The sequence below is a fragment of the Centroberyx gerrardi genome, chromosome 15 (assembly GCF_048128805.1).
Source record: "Centroberyx gerrardi isolate f3 chromosome 15, fCenGer3.hap1.cur.20231027, whole genome shotgun sequence".
Taxonomy (NCBI): Eukaryota; Metazoa; Chordata; class Actinopteri; order Beryciformes; family Berycidae; genus Centroberyx; species Centroberyx gerrardi.
Window position 1 is genome coordinate 3,844,830 of NC_136011.1, and position 14,174 is coordinate 3,859,003.

The window sequence follows — 14,174 nt, forward strand, 5'->3', positions numbered from 1 at the left end:
AATGTTCCGCTCCAGCATGCATTTATTAATTTGTACTGTAAAAATCCATGTTCACTGCCCTGCTGCTTCCACTTGTACCATACCTCACACTTTGAAACATGCACACTGAAGTTAATAGCTGAAGCAAGGGAAACTTAAAGGAAAAATCCACTCAAATCAAAGAGCGAGGGCTTCTTTCTAGAGCCGCCATTTTGCACCAAGAGACGTTCAACAATCATACAGGGAGAAATCCATCGTAGAAGAGGAGAGAGACCAATTTCTCCATCCACAGGAGCCTCAATAGACCAGAATGCACTGCAGTCACATAATACATAACAGTGTAAGAGGATCTGAGGGGGTATTTTTCCTTTAAGAGACGATTTGAGAGTAGTTAGTGTATTTAATAGACACTACTTAGACTATGCTTAGTCATACGATGGTTGAACTGACTCCAGACAGTGAAGTACAGTCAGGAGGAATGTGCCAGTGGTATACTGTATATCGTATTGCACATGGTTAGGCCTAACAGCTTTATGCCAGCATCCGGTTACCAGCTCAGAGGAACTCCTCCTTCTCATTCACCCAGAACCAGCCCTCTCCCTGTTGTATTATAAGACCACATTTCCCAGTATCCCAGTATCATAGAGCTAAATAATAAATAAGTTAGAACCTTAAATTCCTTGCTGTTACATAGTCTAGCTTCCTCATCTCTTTTCGAAATGACTGTGAAAGTCATGGCGATATTACGCCGCGTATAATTTTCACAGATTTGTGAAAAGGTTACTGCCTTATTCTGATCTGCTCGCTTAGACTTGAGAAGAATGAATGTAAAGATTATTCTAGAGGAGTATATTTTTGAGATTGTTTTTTTCATATGAAGTTTGACAGGTGACAGCGAACATGCTGCTTGTGCTGCTTAGTCTACGGTTTTAGTTTTTGACTCAAGATGATGTCACCATTTCTAGGTGTGCTGTTACCTGCTGTTACTGTAATGAGAAATTGAATATGCTGATTTGTCTCGTCGATGGCCTGCCTTGGTATGCACTGAAGTGATTACTGATATTCATATTCATTAGGATGCTGTTGTTGAATATTTGTATTTAAGCCATTTTTTTCTTGGAGAAGGCCTGCATACAGCCTTACTATCTTTTTTTTTTTTCTATTTGTTTATTACCGCCCTGACTTGAAAGGACCTGTGTTAAAACATGACACTGAAGGACTGATTTGTCTGAAAAGATCATCTGCTGGAGTGATCATGCAATATTGACCCATAGAAGAGGCGGAATCCTGCCCTTGAAGATGTTTCCAATTAGGGATGGGACGATATATCGGAATTCAATATATCGCGAAACAAAAAGGTGACAATAAAAAATGAAAAAATGAATCGCAGTATTAGTGTAGTATTGAATCGTGAGATAAGCATATCGTCCCATCCCTATTTCTAATTCATCAAAGCCCGATTCAGCCTTGGACTGCAAGTGTTTTCTTATGCTGTTGCGTCCCTTTTGCTCTCTGTGCCATTGCCATGCACAAGAACTTATTGCTGTGACTCAGCATGACCCATGCACATGTCGGAAGTTGCCGATTTTCACTTGAGCGATTTATTTTTACTCCCCTAGTGTGGGTCTACGTTTGTTCAAATGTCTTGCTGTGTGCTCAAATGAACGGTCAGTTTATTTCTGACCTTTTTTTGCCCCGTGGCATCCTGGGACGCCTGTTCCGTTGCTTCAGTATGGGAGCAATAACGGACCGTGTTACCGTACCAAATGAATGTTAGCAGTTATTTTTTTTAAAACGGTTTTCATATTCAAGTGATTTCATGAATGTTTTTTGCATGTGGATTTTTTTTGTTTGTTTTCATTACAGCGACTGTGTCTAGTAAAAGACATTTCAATAACGTAGGTTAGAATTTGATCACCGGACCGACATGAGGAAACCGAACCAAATGGATGTCGTGCACGTTTTTATTTTCCCAGCAAAAGTTGCATTTTACCACGTCGCATTTTTGCATTTTTTTTGTTTTTTCTAAATGTGGGCTTTGTTTCCAAGAATGTTAAAAAGCGGAGACGCTCCAAGTCAATTTGTAATAAGAAATCATCTGATACTGATAACCGATTTATCAGTTTAGTTTGAGTCACTAATAAAATTCTAAAATTCTGTCTTCCGTTGACATCTTTAGGTACATTGTACTGCAGTTCAAACAGAATTGCGATTATCTACCAGTCCATTTTCAGGACCAATTTTGATTCTTGTATCCTCCTTCACATTTCATTCTTGGCAGCATTCACCATCAGGACAAATGTGTTATAAATCATGACTATTATAATGGTTAACAGGTTGTGAGTCCTGCACACTTGTCTGTCATCGCATAAAGAAATCTGTTTAGCATGTAATGTTCTTGAGCAAAAGATGCAATGCAATTTTTATATTGGAATATCGTAACTCATCTGTCACTGGTAGGCATTTGATACTGATTAGTGACCGATCGATTGGAGCATCCTCTGCTGTAATGTATGACTTGGGAATTTCCATTTTGATGTAAAATAATAAAGCGGTATGCCCTTTGCTGATGACAGGTTTCATGGTTGGCTCACTGAGACACTTGCAGCATGAAGCCAGTAGAGGGAGCTCAACATCATCATTTTTGATGACTGGGTGCTTAGGGTACAGTCTCTTTATGGAACTTTGGGTCAGCATTCTCTGAACAGTGAAGCCCGCCATGACCCTGAATAGGAATACGCAGGTAAAGAAAATTCAACAGTAGAAGCGAACAGGTTTTTTAGGATAATGATTAGCAGTGTTTTGTCTCGCAGCGTTACATTCCTGATTCTGAAAGGTTGCGGCGAGGCAGAAGAGGGCAGAAGGTGGAAGATCTTCACTGGAGCAGCCGTCCCTGGATCCTGTATCCTCTGAGACCTTGGGTCCCCGATAAGACGGGATTCTTTCCTGGAGGAACAGAACATTGTTTTGGCTCGAGGTTCAAGAGAAAAAAGCCGCAAATGCCCAGCCGGCAGGCGGGACCTTAAACTCTCTGATAGGATCCTCGCAGTCAGCGCTGCAGCTGAGAGGCCAGACATCTGTGCTCTGGACTGAGGGTCGACCGATACGGGTTTCTAAAGACCGATTCTGATCCTCCATAGTGAGTCCAAGCTGTCGGTACTCCATTTGATGAGACTTTTTAGATTTTAGGGTTAGGTGTGATGGTCGAGACACAATTTTATATTCAGAATCTTTAAATGTGATCATTTTCATGCCAAAAAACAAGTAGTAGTATTCTTGTCAGGGTGGAAAAGCCTCTGAAACAGCATTTAGGCCATCATGGGACACTAAAACTCTCCACTGAAACCCAGGATAATAACATATTCATTCATAGTTTTGTGGAATCTGATCAAAATATCACATTAGAATCAGTTCACTTCTCATAGACAGCGAGTGACTGATTGTGATTGATCAATTGCACAATAAATATGAGATCAATCAAACTGCATCATATCGGAGGTGGACCACACTGATTTTAAGGCCAATATCGGCCCCATATATCAGTCTAACCCTACCCTGTACAGTACACACGCACACACACACACTCACTCAGCCACAACCTCAATACCAACAAACACTCCAATATGATAATGTTCAACACGTGCAGCATGAAGTAACCAAGACTCAGCGCTTGCCTCAGGGACACGTTCTAGGTTAAGCAGCTGTTTGGCCTTCAAACTGACGACACGCTCGCCCCCCACTCCGCTATTCATCATGTGTCCGACTTTAAAAGATTCTCATCACATTTTCTCAGCATTAATGGCACATATTGTTTCATATGGAAGTCACAAGCACAATATTTTTCTAAACCCATATCGTCTCAAGGGAGTTCTCCAAAGCCTTCGTTAAGTTCATGCTTTTTATTACCAAAGAAAATAACAAATATTTCATCTTTATCATGCATGTGAATGTCTCATACAGTTTCGAAGACTATTCTGCCCAATAAATACAAACAGCAGTAACTCTTTTAGTGTGGTTTAAGTGTCAAAGGTCATGACTGTGGTTAACATTTCATATCAACAAATAAATGCTATTAAATGATGTACAATACTTTTGTTGGGACAGGAGATAAAATTTTAAGATATTTTTCTAAGTGTCAGTTAACTGCTCTTTGGCTTTGTCGGGCAGCATGATGAGGAGCACAAATAAGGATAAAGGCAAAGTTGACAAGGTAGTCAATAAATTAAATAAATACAACTGATCCAAAAATTTTACTTACAAAAAAAGCTGTTAAGTAGATATAGTTTGTCTGGGGAGAGCGTGTGTGTATTTGACAGAGCAGAACACTTGTAAACGGGTGAACTTGTGTCCATTGTCCAGCCACAGTTGCTGCAAACAGTGCGTTTTAAAATATATATATATGTATGTATATATATATATATACATATATATATATCTCCTATACATATATATATATGGGAGATTATCCATTTGGCCCAATTTTAAAACCTATAAATATGTTCAAGCTGAAATTGCATTCAGAAGCAAGGGAAACTCCCAGGAAAGCAGGGCATGTCTTGGCTCGGACACAATGACAGCTCCAAGGTTTCCAGCTGCACGTTTCTCCCTGCTGACCTCTCATTTCAGCAAGTGTCTCAGTTGATCCTGGAGGTTTTTGGAGTGTTCCACACTGGAGGATGAACAGAAGAGGCGATATGGCAGAATCAGTGTCATGCCATCAGTTTATGTTATGGCTCTCTGTTTAGACAGTGATGCAAAGCCTTTTCCACTGAACCATAAACAGAGTTTGTTTAGACTTACTTCTTCTGGATGGCCTCTTGTCTGGGTGATAGAGAGAGACATGATTATCATTTCAGCGTTTCTTTTCCACGGTTTTAACAAAAATACATTTGTTTCCCACATTTTTACACAAGAACTGCTCATCAGTACTTACTGATATTGTAAATGGGTGGTGATAATGGACATCTTTCTCAGACTCTGGAAGACAGATGGGAATGGTGTTGGAATTCTGCCATCTTGTGGCTCACAATAGCAGATAGCCTAACTATCAGTGTCTACTTGGTCTATTTCATCTAGGCCACATATATTTTAATACTTACATCCTCAGAGTGCAGAATGGCGTCCTCCTGAATAACCATATTTCTGGCTGCTTGACCAAGAAGCTGGAAAAGAAATTCGGTTAGCTCGTATGGAAAGACGGTCACGCCAAACTCCATTCAAAAACCTGGCAGTGAAATGCTTTGCTTATTGCTTAAGGTCAACAGCTCATAAAATGTGACTCAATATATTTTCAGCATCGTTAGGAGCCACTTTTCAATTCGGCATACAATTGATACACCAGGCAACAAGTACTTAAATAGCATTTCAATTTGTAGAGCCTGGCTCGCCTCTTGTTCCCACAATCCTCTTCCACCAAAATAACGTTACACTGTGGCGAGCAGTGTGCACGAATTGTGACAAGATTTTATAAAAATAAATGTGCTGCTTGGTGTATTTTTTGTAACGTTACACCCAATTTACCAGAAGAAGCTATGTTTTGTATAAAAGCTTAACTCATTTTCTACTGATAGTTAAGCTTGCTGACGAACAAGGCACATTAAATTGACAGATTTTTATATGGAGTTTAGCCATGACCTATCCTGGCTAGCTACTTCCCCTCCTATGCCAATTTCCTTTTCATCTCCAACATTGCGAGCGTTGCTGGTCAGCATGAATACTAATGCTTGTAAAGCTACTGTGGAAAAGTCATTTAAACAAATGCATGTTATAGAGGCAGGCTACTTTCAAAGATTCAACATACTTAGACCTCAGTCCTGCTAGCTTGTTAGCACAACTAGTGTCAAGCGAACCAGAATGAAAATAAAACCTCCAGTCAGAACGTCCAAAATAAAACCCTTATTGACCAACATGTTGTAACGAGCTTTGGGATGCTGGCGACGCTTTTATTTTGAAGGCAAAAGTAATTCCGATTGTATCCTGGTAGTCTGGCTGACTTGACGCAGCTGTTAGCAATGACCATAACACACTTCAAAGCGGCTTTTATCGTTTTACCTCCTGGCTCCGTGATCCCTTCAGCACTTGGCGGGTAAGTGCGATCACATCCCCGCTGCAAGAGCCGACTTTATCGGACAATAAACCTTTGACAGACTGGCCAAATCGCGGTTGAGACTCCGCCGAAGCCATTGCCATAATGATGTTTTGGCCAGCTACAGCACGTCGGCAGAGCCAAAAAGCACTCCTGCGCTCAAGCGCGCTAAGGAAATGTCAAGGCATAGCCCGAGTGGTCAAAGTGCACTGTGCAACAAAGTACACTGAAAAACACATACAACAATTAAAACAGTACAAGGTCAAATGTCACAGTTAAAAGTAACAAACGATTTTACTTAACTTATATGTGGGAAGATATACTTTTAGCTCTGATACACTGGCTTCCACTGCAGATCAGACCTGATTTTTCAGAAGTCTTGTTATTTAATCATTTTCAAAGTACTTCATGGTTGATACGAACCAGTTCACAATGCAGACCCTTTACTCCTTATGAGCAAAAGCACAGCCTTAGTTTGACATACAAACCTCTACTGACTACTCCCAGGGCAAAACCTAAAACCAAAGCTGATAAGGCTTTTGCAGCCTGCCTGAAGACATTAGCTGACGCTGTTTACTCAATATAATAGTTATCAATATAGGCTACATTTGTATAACATAATTGCTGTATTGTACTAGTTTTTATTTTGCAGGCCTATTTGATATATTACTTTGTTGATTTTATGTTGATTTTAAACCGCCATAGAGTTTTGTTAAAGGCTTCATGCCGTCCATAAATCTAGTTTATAAATACATAATATATCACCTGTCTTGTGCACTGCTTGATTTGTTAATATCCTCTATAGCACTTTATAATATTGTTTTGAAAAGTGGAAATAAAAATATTATTTTCACATATAAAATATAAAAACTATAAACTGCTATATAGAATAGCCTATCCTATCGGGACATTATGCAAATGTTACAGTGATACTATAGGAATTAGAACTACCATTAAGCACAATAAGGTCACTATAAACTCAGCACCACCGACTCTTTAAATCCCTATTATAAGATTATTACAGTGATTATTTTTCATGATGGTTTTCTGCAAGGAGTCATGAAGTGCATCCAAAGTGAATGAGCATATCTTGTTTAAATTGGCATCAGCTCTGAGAGATAGCGCAGCGTAACATATTCAGGGTCAAGGAGTTGGCATTGAAGGAGCAGTATAAAAGCCTCGGGGATTTTCTGCGCCGCTGCTCTCCGTGATGCTCGGCCTCCGCTGAAGCCATGCTGTCTCTCTCAGGGCCTTCTAGTGCGGCTATGGCTTGGTTTTTGTGTCTTTTTGTGTTTTTGGCAGTCGGCCTGGCCTTGCTGCTGTTGCAGGTGAAGCTCAGGACGTCCCTGCGGGGCCCCCGGGGGCCTCCCAGCCTCCCGGCGCTGCCCTTCATTGGCAGTCTGCTGAGCCTGCGGAGCTCGAGCCCGCCACACGTGCTTTTCCAGGACCTGCAGGTGAAATATGGACAGACGTACTCTCTGATGATGGGCTCGCACAGCGTCATCATAGTCAACCAGCACGCGCACGCCAAAGAAGTCCTGCTGAAGAAGGGAAAAGTGTTTGCAGGAAGACCCAGAACTGTGAGTGACTCATGCCTCTTCTTCTTCTTTTTCTTCTTCTTCTTCTTCTCCTGCATAGTAGTAGTAATAGCAGTAGTACTAGCAGTAGCAATAGTAGTAATAGCAGCAGTAGTAGTAGTAGTAGTAGTAGTATCACTAGTAGTAGTAGTAGCCTAATAGCAATAGTAGTAGCCTAGTAGTAGCAATAGTAATAGCAGTAGTAGTAGTAGTGGCAGTAGTAATAGTTGGAGTAGTAGTAATAATAGTAGTGTTGTTGTTTTTTAATCATGGAGCGTCATTTACATCCAAATCTTCTAGGAACAAAAAATGCCCAAAAAATGACAAAGAAAATACACAGTACAATTCAGACAGTCAGTAAAATACAGTCAGATTGATTATAAAAAGCAATCACAGATGTCATAGCAAAGGTGAGATATTGTTTCTTTAAAATCATTGAGAGGGACACACAATTCTGATTTTACAGTCTGCTCCACTTATAAGGTGTATAGTAGCAGAAACCAGAGTATTTAAAACTAAGCAGTTACAGATCTGGTAGTAGAACTACTGATTTTAAAATACAGTAGAGACGTGAGGTTCAGTTTATAAAGACTTGTGAGATCGATCTACTGTGGTAAACTGCATCCAATGGCTTCAAAATGAATGGGCAGCATACAAAATGTCTCCATAATCAAATACAGACATGACTGTGGAGTGGACTGTGGTTTTCCTATTGTCAAAAGAGAAGCACGCTTTGTTTCTATACAAAAGCACAAAAATCCAGTGTTTGTCCTGGGTTTAGTTATGTTATTATTGATGCTATTGTACTTTCATTCCAGTATGCCCTGCGTCCTTCTGAGACATTTGTGTTTTCTGCTGTTCATCCATGTAATGTGTGTTAAATGAAGGTAACCACAGATGTGCTGACCAGAGATGGGAAAGACATTGCCTTTGGAGACTACAGTGCCACTTGGAGGTTCCACCGAAAAATAGTCCACGGAGCCCTGTGCATGTTTGGAGAGGGCTCGGCTTCCATCGAGAAAATCAGTGAGTAGAGTTTATTCTGCACTCGAACCATCAGGTCAACAAACTGTTTCAACTGGCTGCTGAAGTTTTGACATCACTTATCAACACTTTTTATATTTCCACATATATTTATATTTCATACGAGTGATACCAGTTATTTTGCACACCCTAATAATGCTGTTGCTGTCCAAACTTTTCCTCATGCTCTCATACTTTTCTTATACTTCATTCATACATTTCTATTTTATAAGATCTAGTGTTGAAATGATTGGCTGTGTATGTTAATATAACCCCAATTTGCTATAATTTAGCTTTTTCCTGTGTCCTATTCACCATGGGAATCAATAAATATCATAGCATGACATGGCATAACACGGCACAACACAACAGCATAACAGCCCAGTGAGTGAACGGTCCCTTTAAAGTCCGCTGACCTGCTATAGTGGCCAATGGCAGATTCACCTAGATCTAATTCCCAACGGCTGACACTACTGTTCATTCCATTTTGTGAATAGGGAAAAATGATCAAGGTGACAATGACACATAGTTTCTATATAGCCTACATGTAAGTCCTAAGAAATGTTTAAATTCAAATAGACTGTTTATGGTGATTTGGTTAACATGTCCAAATGTTCGCCATATAATAGCCTAGTATTTTCAGTTTTATGGTAACTAACTAGCCTAATGGGTATCATAATGTGGGCCTGTGGTTTACATAGAATGCATTAAAACAATATTATATAATATGACTCGACATAACACAATATAGCATAACATAACATAACATGACACGACATAAAACGACATAGCATAACATAACATAACATGAGACGACATAAAATGACATAGCATAACATATAACATGACACAACATAACACGTCATAACACGACATAGCATAACATAACATAACATGACATGACATAAAATGACATAGCATAACATATAACATGACACAACATAACACGGCATAGCATAGCATAACATAACATAACATGACACGACATAACACGACATAGCATAACATAACATGACACAACATAACACGACATAGCATCACATAACATGACACAACATAACACGACATAGCATCACATAACATGACACAACATAACACGACATAACACGGCATAGCATAGCATAACATAACATAACATGACACAACATAACACGGCATAGCATAACATAACATGACACAACATAAAACGACATAGCATAGCATAACACAGCATTATATGACATGACATAAAACGACATAGCATAACACAGCATTATATGACATGACATAAAACGACATAGCATAACACAGCATTATATGACATGACATAAAACGACATAGCATAACATGACATGACATAACACGACATAGCATAACACAGCATAACATGACATGACACAACATGACATGCCATAGTATAACATAACATAGTATAGCATAACATAGCATGACACAACATGACATGACCCAGCAGGACATGACATGACATAAAGCAGCCATCCACCACGGTCTCTCTCCTCCTCCCTCTGCAGTCTGTCGAGAGGCCCAGTCCCTGTGCGTCCTCCTGTCGGAGGCGGCGTCCGGCGGCCTGCCGCTGGATCTGTCTCCGGAACTGACCCGGGCCGTCACCAACGTCATCTGCTCGCTCTGCTTCGACTCCTCCTACTGCCGAGGAGACCCCGAGTTCGAGGCCATGCTGCGCTACAGCCAGGGCATCGTGGACACCGTGGCCAAGGACAGCCTGGTGGACATCTTCCCTTGGCTACAGGTAGATGACAGAAAACACAGAAGAAGAAAGGTTAAGATGGAACTTCAACAATGCCGGAACATAGCGAATGTGAGGTCTAGGTGTGTAGACATTAGGGCTGCCCCCTAATAGTCGACCAAACGTTAGTCGATGAGAAGAGTCTTAGTCGACCAAGTTTTCATTGGTCAGTTAGTCGCAGGAAAAAAAAAAAAAAAAACCCTCAAACTCCATTCGGGAGCTGCGCCTTGTCGTTAAAAAGTTATTAGACCAGGGTTGCACTTGGCGGGTGTATTGCTGGGGACCCAAGGACGTGCAGTGTCGGATTTGGTGCCATTTGGACACGTGACACGTTCAATATTAATAAACTTTGAACCTTAAAATACCTTAAAATATATATTTAATTCACAGGTGTAGATAGAATGTGCAGATTCAGATAATGTGCAGTACTAGCTGTTCACCTTTAACTCATCTTCAGCTATTCGCAGCTTCGTCGAAAACTCCGAACATCGAAAAACAGAACAGAACAGAACAAACGACTGACCTCTCTTCTCTTCTCCCTCAGGTCTTTCCCAACGCGGACCTGCGGCTCCTAAAGCAGTGCATTTCAATCAGGGACGATCTTCTGCAGAAGAAATACGACGAACACAAGGTAGGCTTCTTACAGAGGAGCGCTGGATACATATGAGAAGTAAATCGAACTGCTTGATTAAACCACTAGCGATCTGGGGTTCTGAAGACTTTTCAGGACCCTTAAATGAGATAAGATGAGACTTTCATGATCCTTTAATGGCGGTGCAGCAGAAAAGTAGTAATAGGATGCATCAAACAAAGACAAAATAGAAATAAGAATGGAGCAAATGCAACATGGCAGCAGTAGAACATATCAATTGACTGTTCAAAATGGGCATAAAAAACTTGGTAACACTTTACATTAAGTGTTCAACATGAACTAATCTTTGTTAATGTTGTTGTTGTTTAATTCATGTTAGTAAATGCATTAGTTAACATTAGTTAATGAACACTTAATGTAAAGTGTTACCAAAACCTTTTACTTGACTTTTTTTAGTTACTCGACTTATTTTAGTTTTGGCTATTTGCTTTGTTCAATTCTTTTTTATTGTTATTTTCTTCCCTTTTTTTAAGTGTCCAAACATAGAAACAAACCAATAAAACAAACAACAGCAACAAAAGGTACAAAAACAAGAAACACCAAACATAAAATGCAAATATATATATATATATATGTATATATATATATATATATATATATACGCATATATACATATATACAGACAAGCTATGTGCTTTGTTAATGATGCACTGATACAGCAGGTGACACAGGGATATTTCTACGTATTCTGCTGTCTTTATTGTGCCAATATTCAAGATCTTTAAATTTGACCCAAAAAAAATACAAATCAAAAAAATCACAAGTATTCAGTGTTTCCCCCAGAATTGTATTCTCATCAGGGTGTGAAAGTCTCTGAAATAGCATTTAGACCACAGGACGTTGCATTAAAACCTGGGATAATAAGAATAAGAAACATATTAATACATACTTGTGTGGAATCCAATAAAATGTCTCATCAGAATCAGTTCAGGTTACGGGCTTCTCATAGACAGCCAGTGTATTATTGATCAATTCTACAATAAATATGTAATCAATCAAACTGCATCACATCCATCATATGGCAGCTTGAAATAATGTATCTGTATCTAATGGTGTCCCCTAGGCAGACTACAGCGACCACGTCCAGAGAGACCTGCTGGACGCCCTGCTGAGGGCCAAGCGGAGCGCCGAGAACAACAACACGGCCGAGATCGGCGGCGAGCCGGTGGGCCTCAGCGACGACCACCTGCTCATGACGGTGGGCGACATCTTCGGAGCCGGCGTGGAAACCACCACCACCGTGCTCAAATGGGCCGTAGCCTACCTCATCCATCACCCACAGGTAAGGCCGAGGCAGGGTGTGTGTGTGTGTGTGTGAGAGAGAGGTTAAGTTGCACCTCTCTCACCGAGCATCACAAATCTCCTAGCAAAGTTGCATAATTCTCTGTGCAGGAGATGGATATTTCTGACTGTGTGTGTGTGTGTGTGTGTGTGTAGGTGCAGAGGCGTATCCAGGAGGAGCTGGACAGTAAGGTGGGGGGGGACCGGACCCCCCAGCTCAGTGACAGAGGCAGTCTGCCCTACCTGGAGGCGACCATCAGGGAGCTGTTACGCATCCGTCCTGTCGCCCCTCTGCTCATCCCCCATGTAGCGCTCAGTGACACCAGGTATTAAAAATCGGATATCAGCCATTCCATGTTCTCATATGATGGATATGATGCAGTTTGATTGATTACATATTTATTGTAGAATTGATCAATACTACACTGGTTGTCTATGGGAAGACTTTAACCTGAAGTGACTCTAATGTGACATTTTGGTCAGATTCCACACAAGCATTCGTGAATATGTTTATTATTACTAACTGGTTTTTACTGGAGAGTTTTAGTGTCCCATGGTCTAAAATTAAATTGCTGTTTCAGAGGCTTTTCCTCCAGGACAAGAATACAATTCTGGGGGGAAATGAACCGAATATATTTAAAGATTTTGAATATCCGTACTCGTATCGGCCTTCAATAGCCCATATCTGTCGAACCCTATTTCTAACCTGCACACATTCGTGATGTATAACACTGTTCCTGACCTTGCTGTTCTCTATGATTGTGTCTCTAGCATCGGGGACTTCGCGGTAAGGAAAGGAGCTCGGGTCATCATCAACCTGTGGTCTCTGCACCACGATGAGAAAGAATGGAAAAACCCGGAGCTCTTTGACCCTGGTGAGAGGAAACTTCCATCCCATGTGATGCAATCGCTTACATATTTTACTAAGAAAGTATTACTCAAGTATTACTATGAGGAGTGTTTGACCTATATATAAGAGAGTTTTAGTGTCCCATGATGGTCTAAATGCAGTTTCAGAGGCTTTTCCCCCAGTTCTGGGAAAACACTGAATACTTAGAGGGGTTACAAGTCGCAGTACGAATTGTGAATACAGTCATCTGTGAAATCCCCCGTGTTTCCTCTCTGAAGGTCGGTTCCTGAACAAGGAGGGCACCGGCCTGGTCATCCCGTCGCCCAGCTACCTGCCGTTCGGCGCCGGGGTGAGGGTGTGCCTGGGGGAGGCCCTGGCCAAGATGGAGCTCTTCCTCTTTCTGTCCTGGATCCTGCAGCGCTTCACTCTGGCCGTGCCGCCGGGCGAGGCGCCGCCCAGCCTGGAGGGCAAGTTCGGCGTGGTCCTGCAGCCGGCCAGATACAGAGTGAACGCCACGCCCAGACCGGGCTGGGAGAGAGACAAGCCCCGGTCCTGCTAACACCCCCTCCGTCTGTCTGTTGATTTAGTATTGAATTGTAGAACTGTCTACACTGTACATGGGGAGATAATAGTGGTGCGGATGAAACCTATGATGAAAATAGGTGTTCTTATACATTTCCTACTTGGGATTCATTTCTATTGAATTATATTAAATTGAACTTTTCTTTGTTGTTTGTTGTTTCTTTGCCAGTGCTGTATATTTCTGCTGCTCCAACCTTAGTCACTTTGGCTGTCATAGTGTGCACATTATTGTTTTATTCAGGGATGAATAAAACAATGAAGAAGCAGGAAAGTGGTCTTATTTTATACACAACACTAAAACCACAGAGTTTACATCATGAGACAGATAGAAAAAAACTGTTCTCCACATCTTTTAATAACCATTTTTTTGTCAAATATTTTATACAAAATGTGACAGAAAA

At 40.9% G+C, this 14,174-nt stretch overlaps 2 protein-coding genes across 2 annotated transcripts; one reads left to right on the forward strand and one right to left on the reverse strand.

Annotated features, from left to right (window-relative positions):
• Window positions 1-3,851: 3,851 nt before the first annotated feature.
• LOC139933277 (BLOC-1-related complex subunit 7) lies at window positions 3,852-6,183 on the reverse strand. Its single transcript, XM_078288821.1, has 5 exons — window positions 6,031-6,183; window positions 5,079-5,141; window positions 4,913-4,956; window positions 4,780-4,800; window positions 3,852-4,648 (listed from the first exon to the last, which is right to left on the reverse strand). The coding sequence occupies exons 1-5, from the start codon at window positions 6,166-6,168 to the stop codon at window positions 4,597-4,599; spliced, it is 318 nt and encodes a 105-aa protein (XP_078144947.1). The 5' UTR covers window positions 6,169-6,183; the 3' UTR covers window positions 3,852-4,596.
• Window positions 6,184-7,329: 1,146 nt separating this feature from the next.
• On the forward strand, window positions 7,330-13,750 carry cyp17a1 (cytochrome P450, family 17, subfamily A, polypeptide 1). Its single transcript, XM_078288609.1, has 8 exons — window positions 7,330-7,644; window positions 8,529-8,667; window positions 10,176-10,411; window positions 10,953-11,039; window positions 12,124-12,342; window positions 12,498-12,667; window positions 13,113-13,216; window positions 13,470-13,750. The coding sequence occupies exons 1-8, from the start codon at window positions 7,330-7,332 to the stop codon at window positions 13,748-13,750; spliced, it is 1,551 nt and encodes a 516-aa protein (XP_078144735.1).
• Window positions 13,751-14,174: the final 424 nt, after the last annotated feature.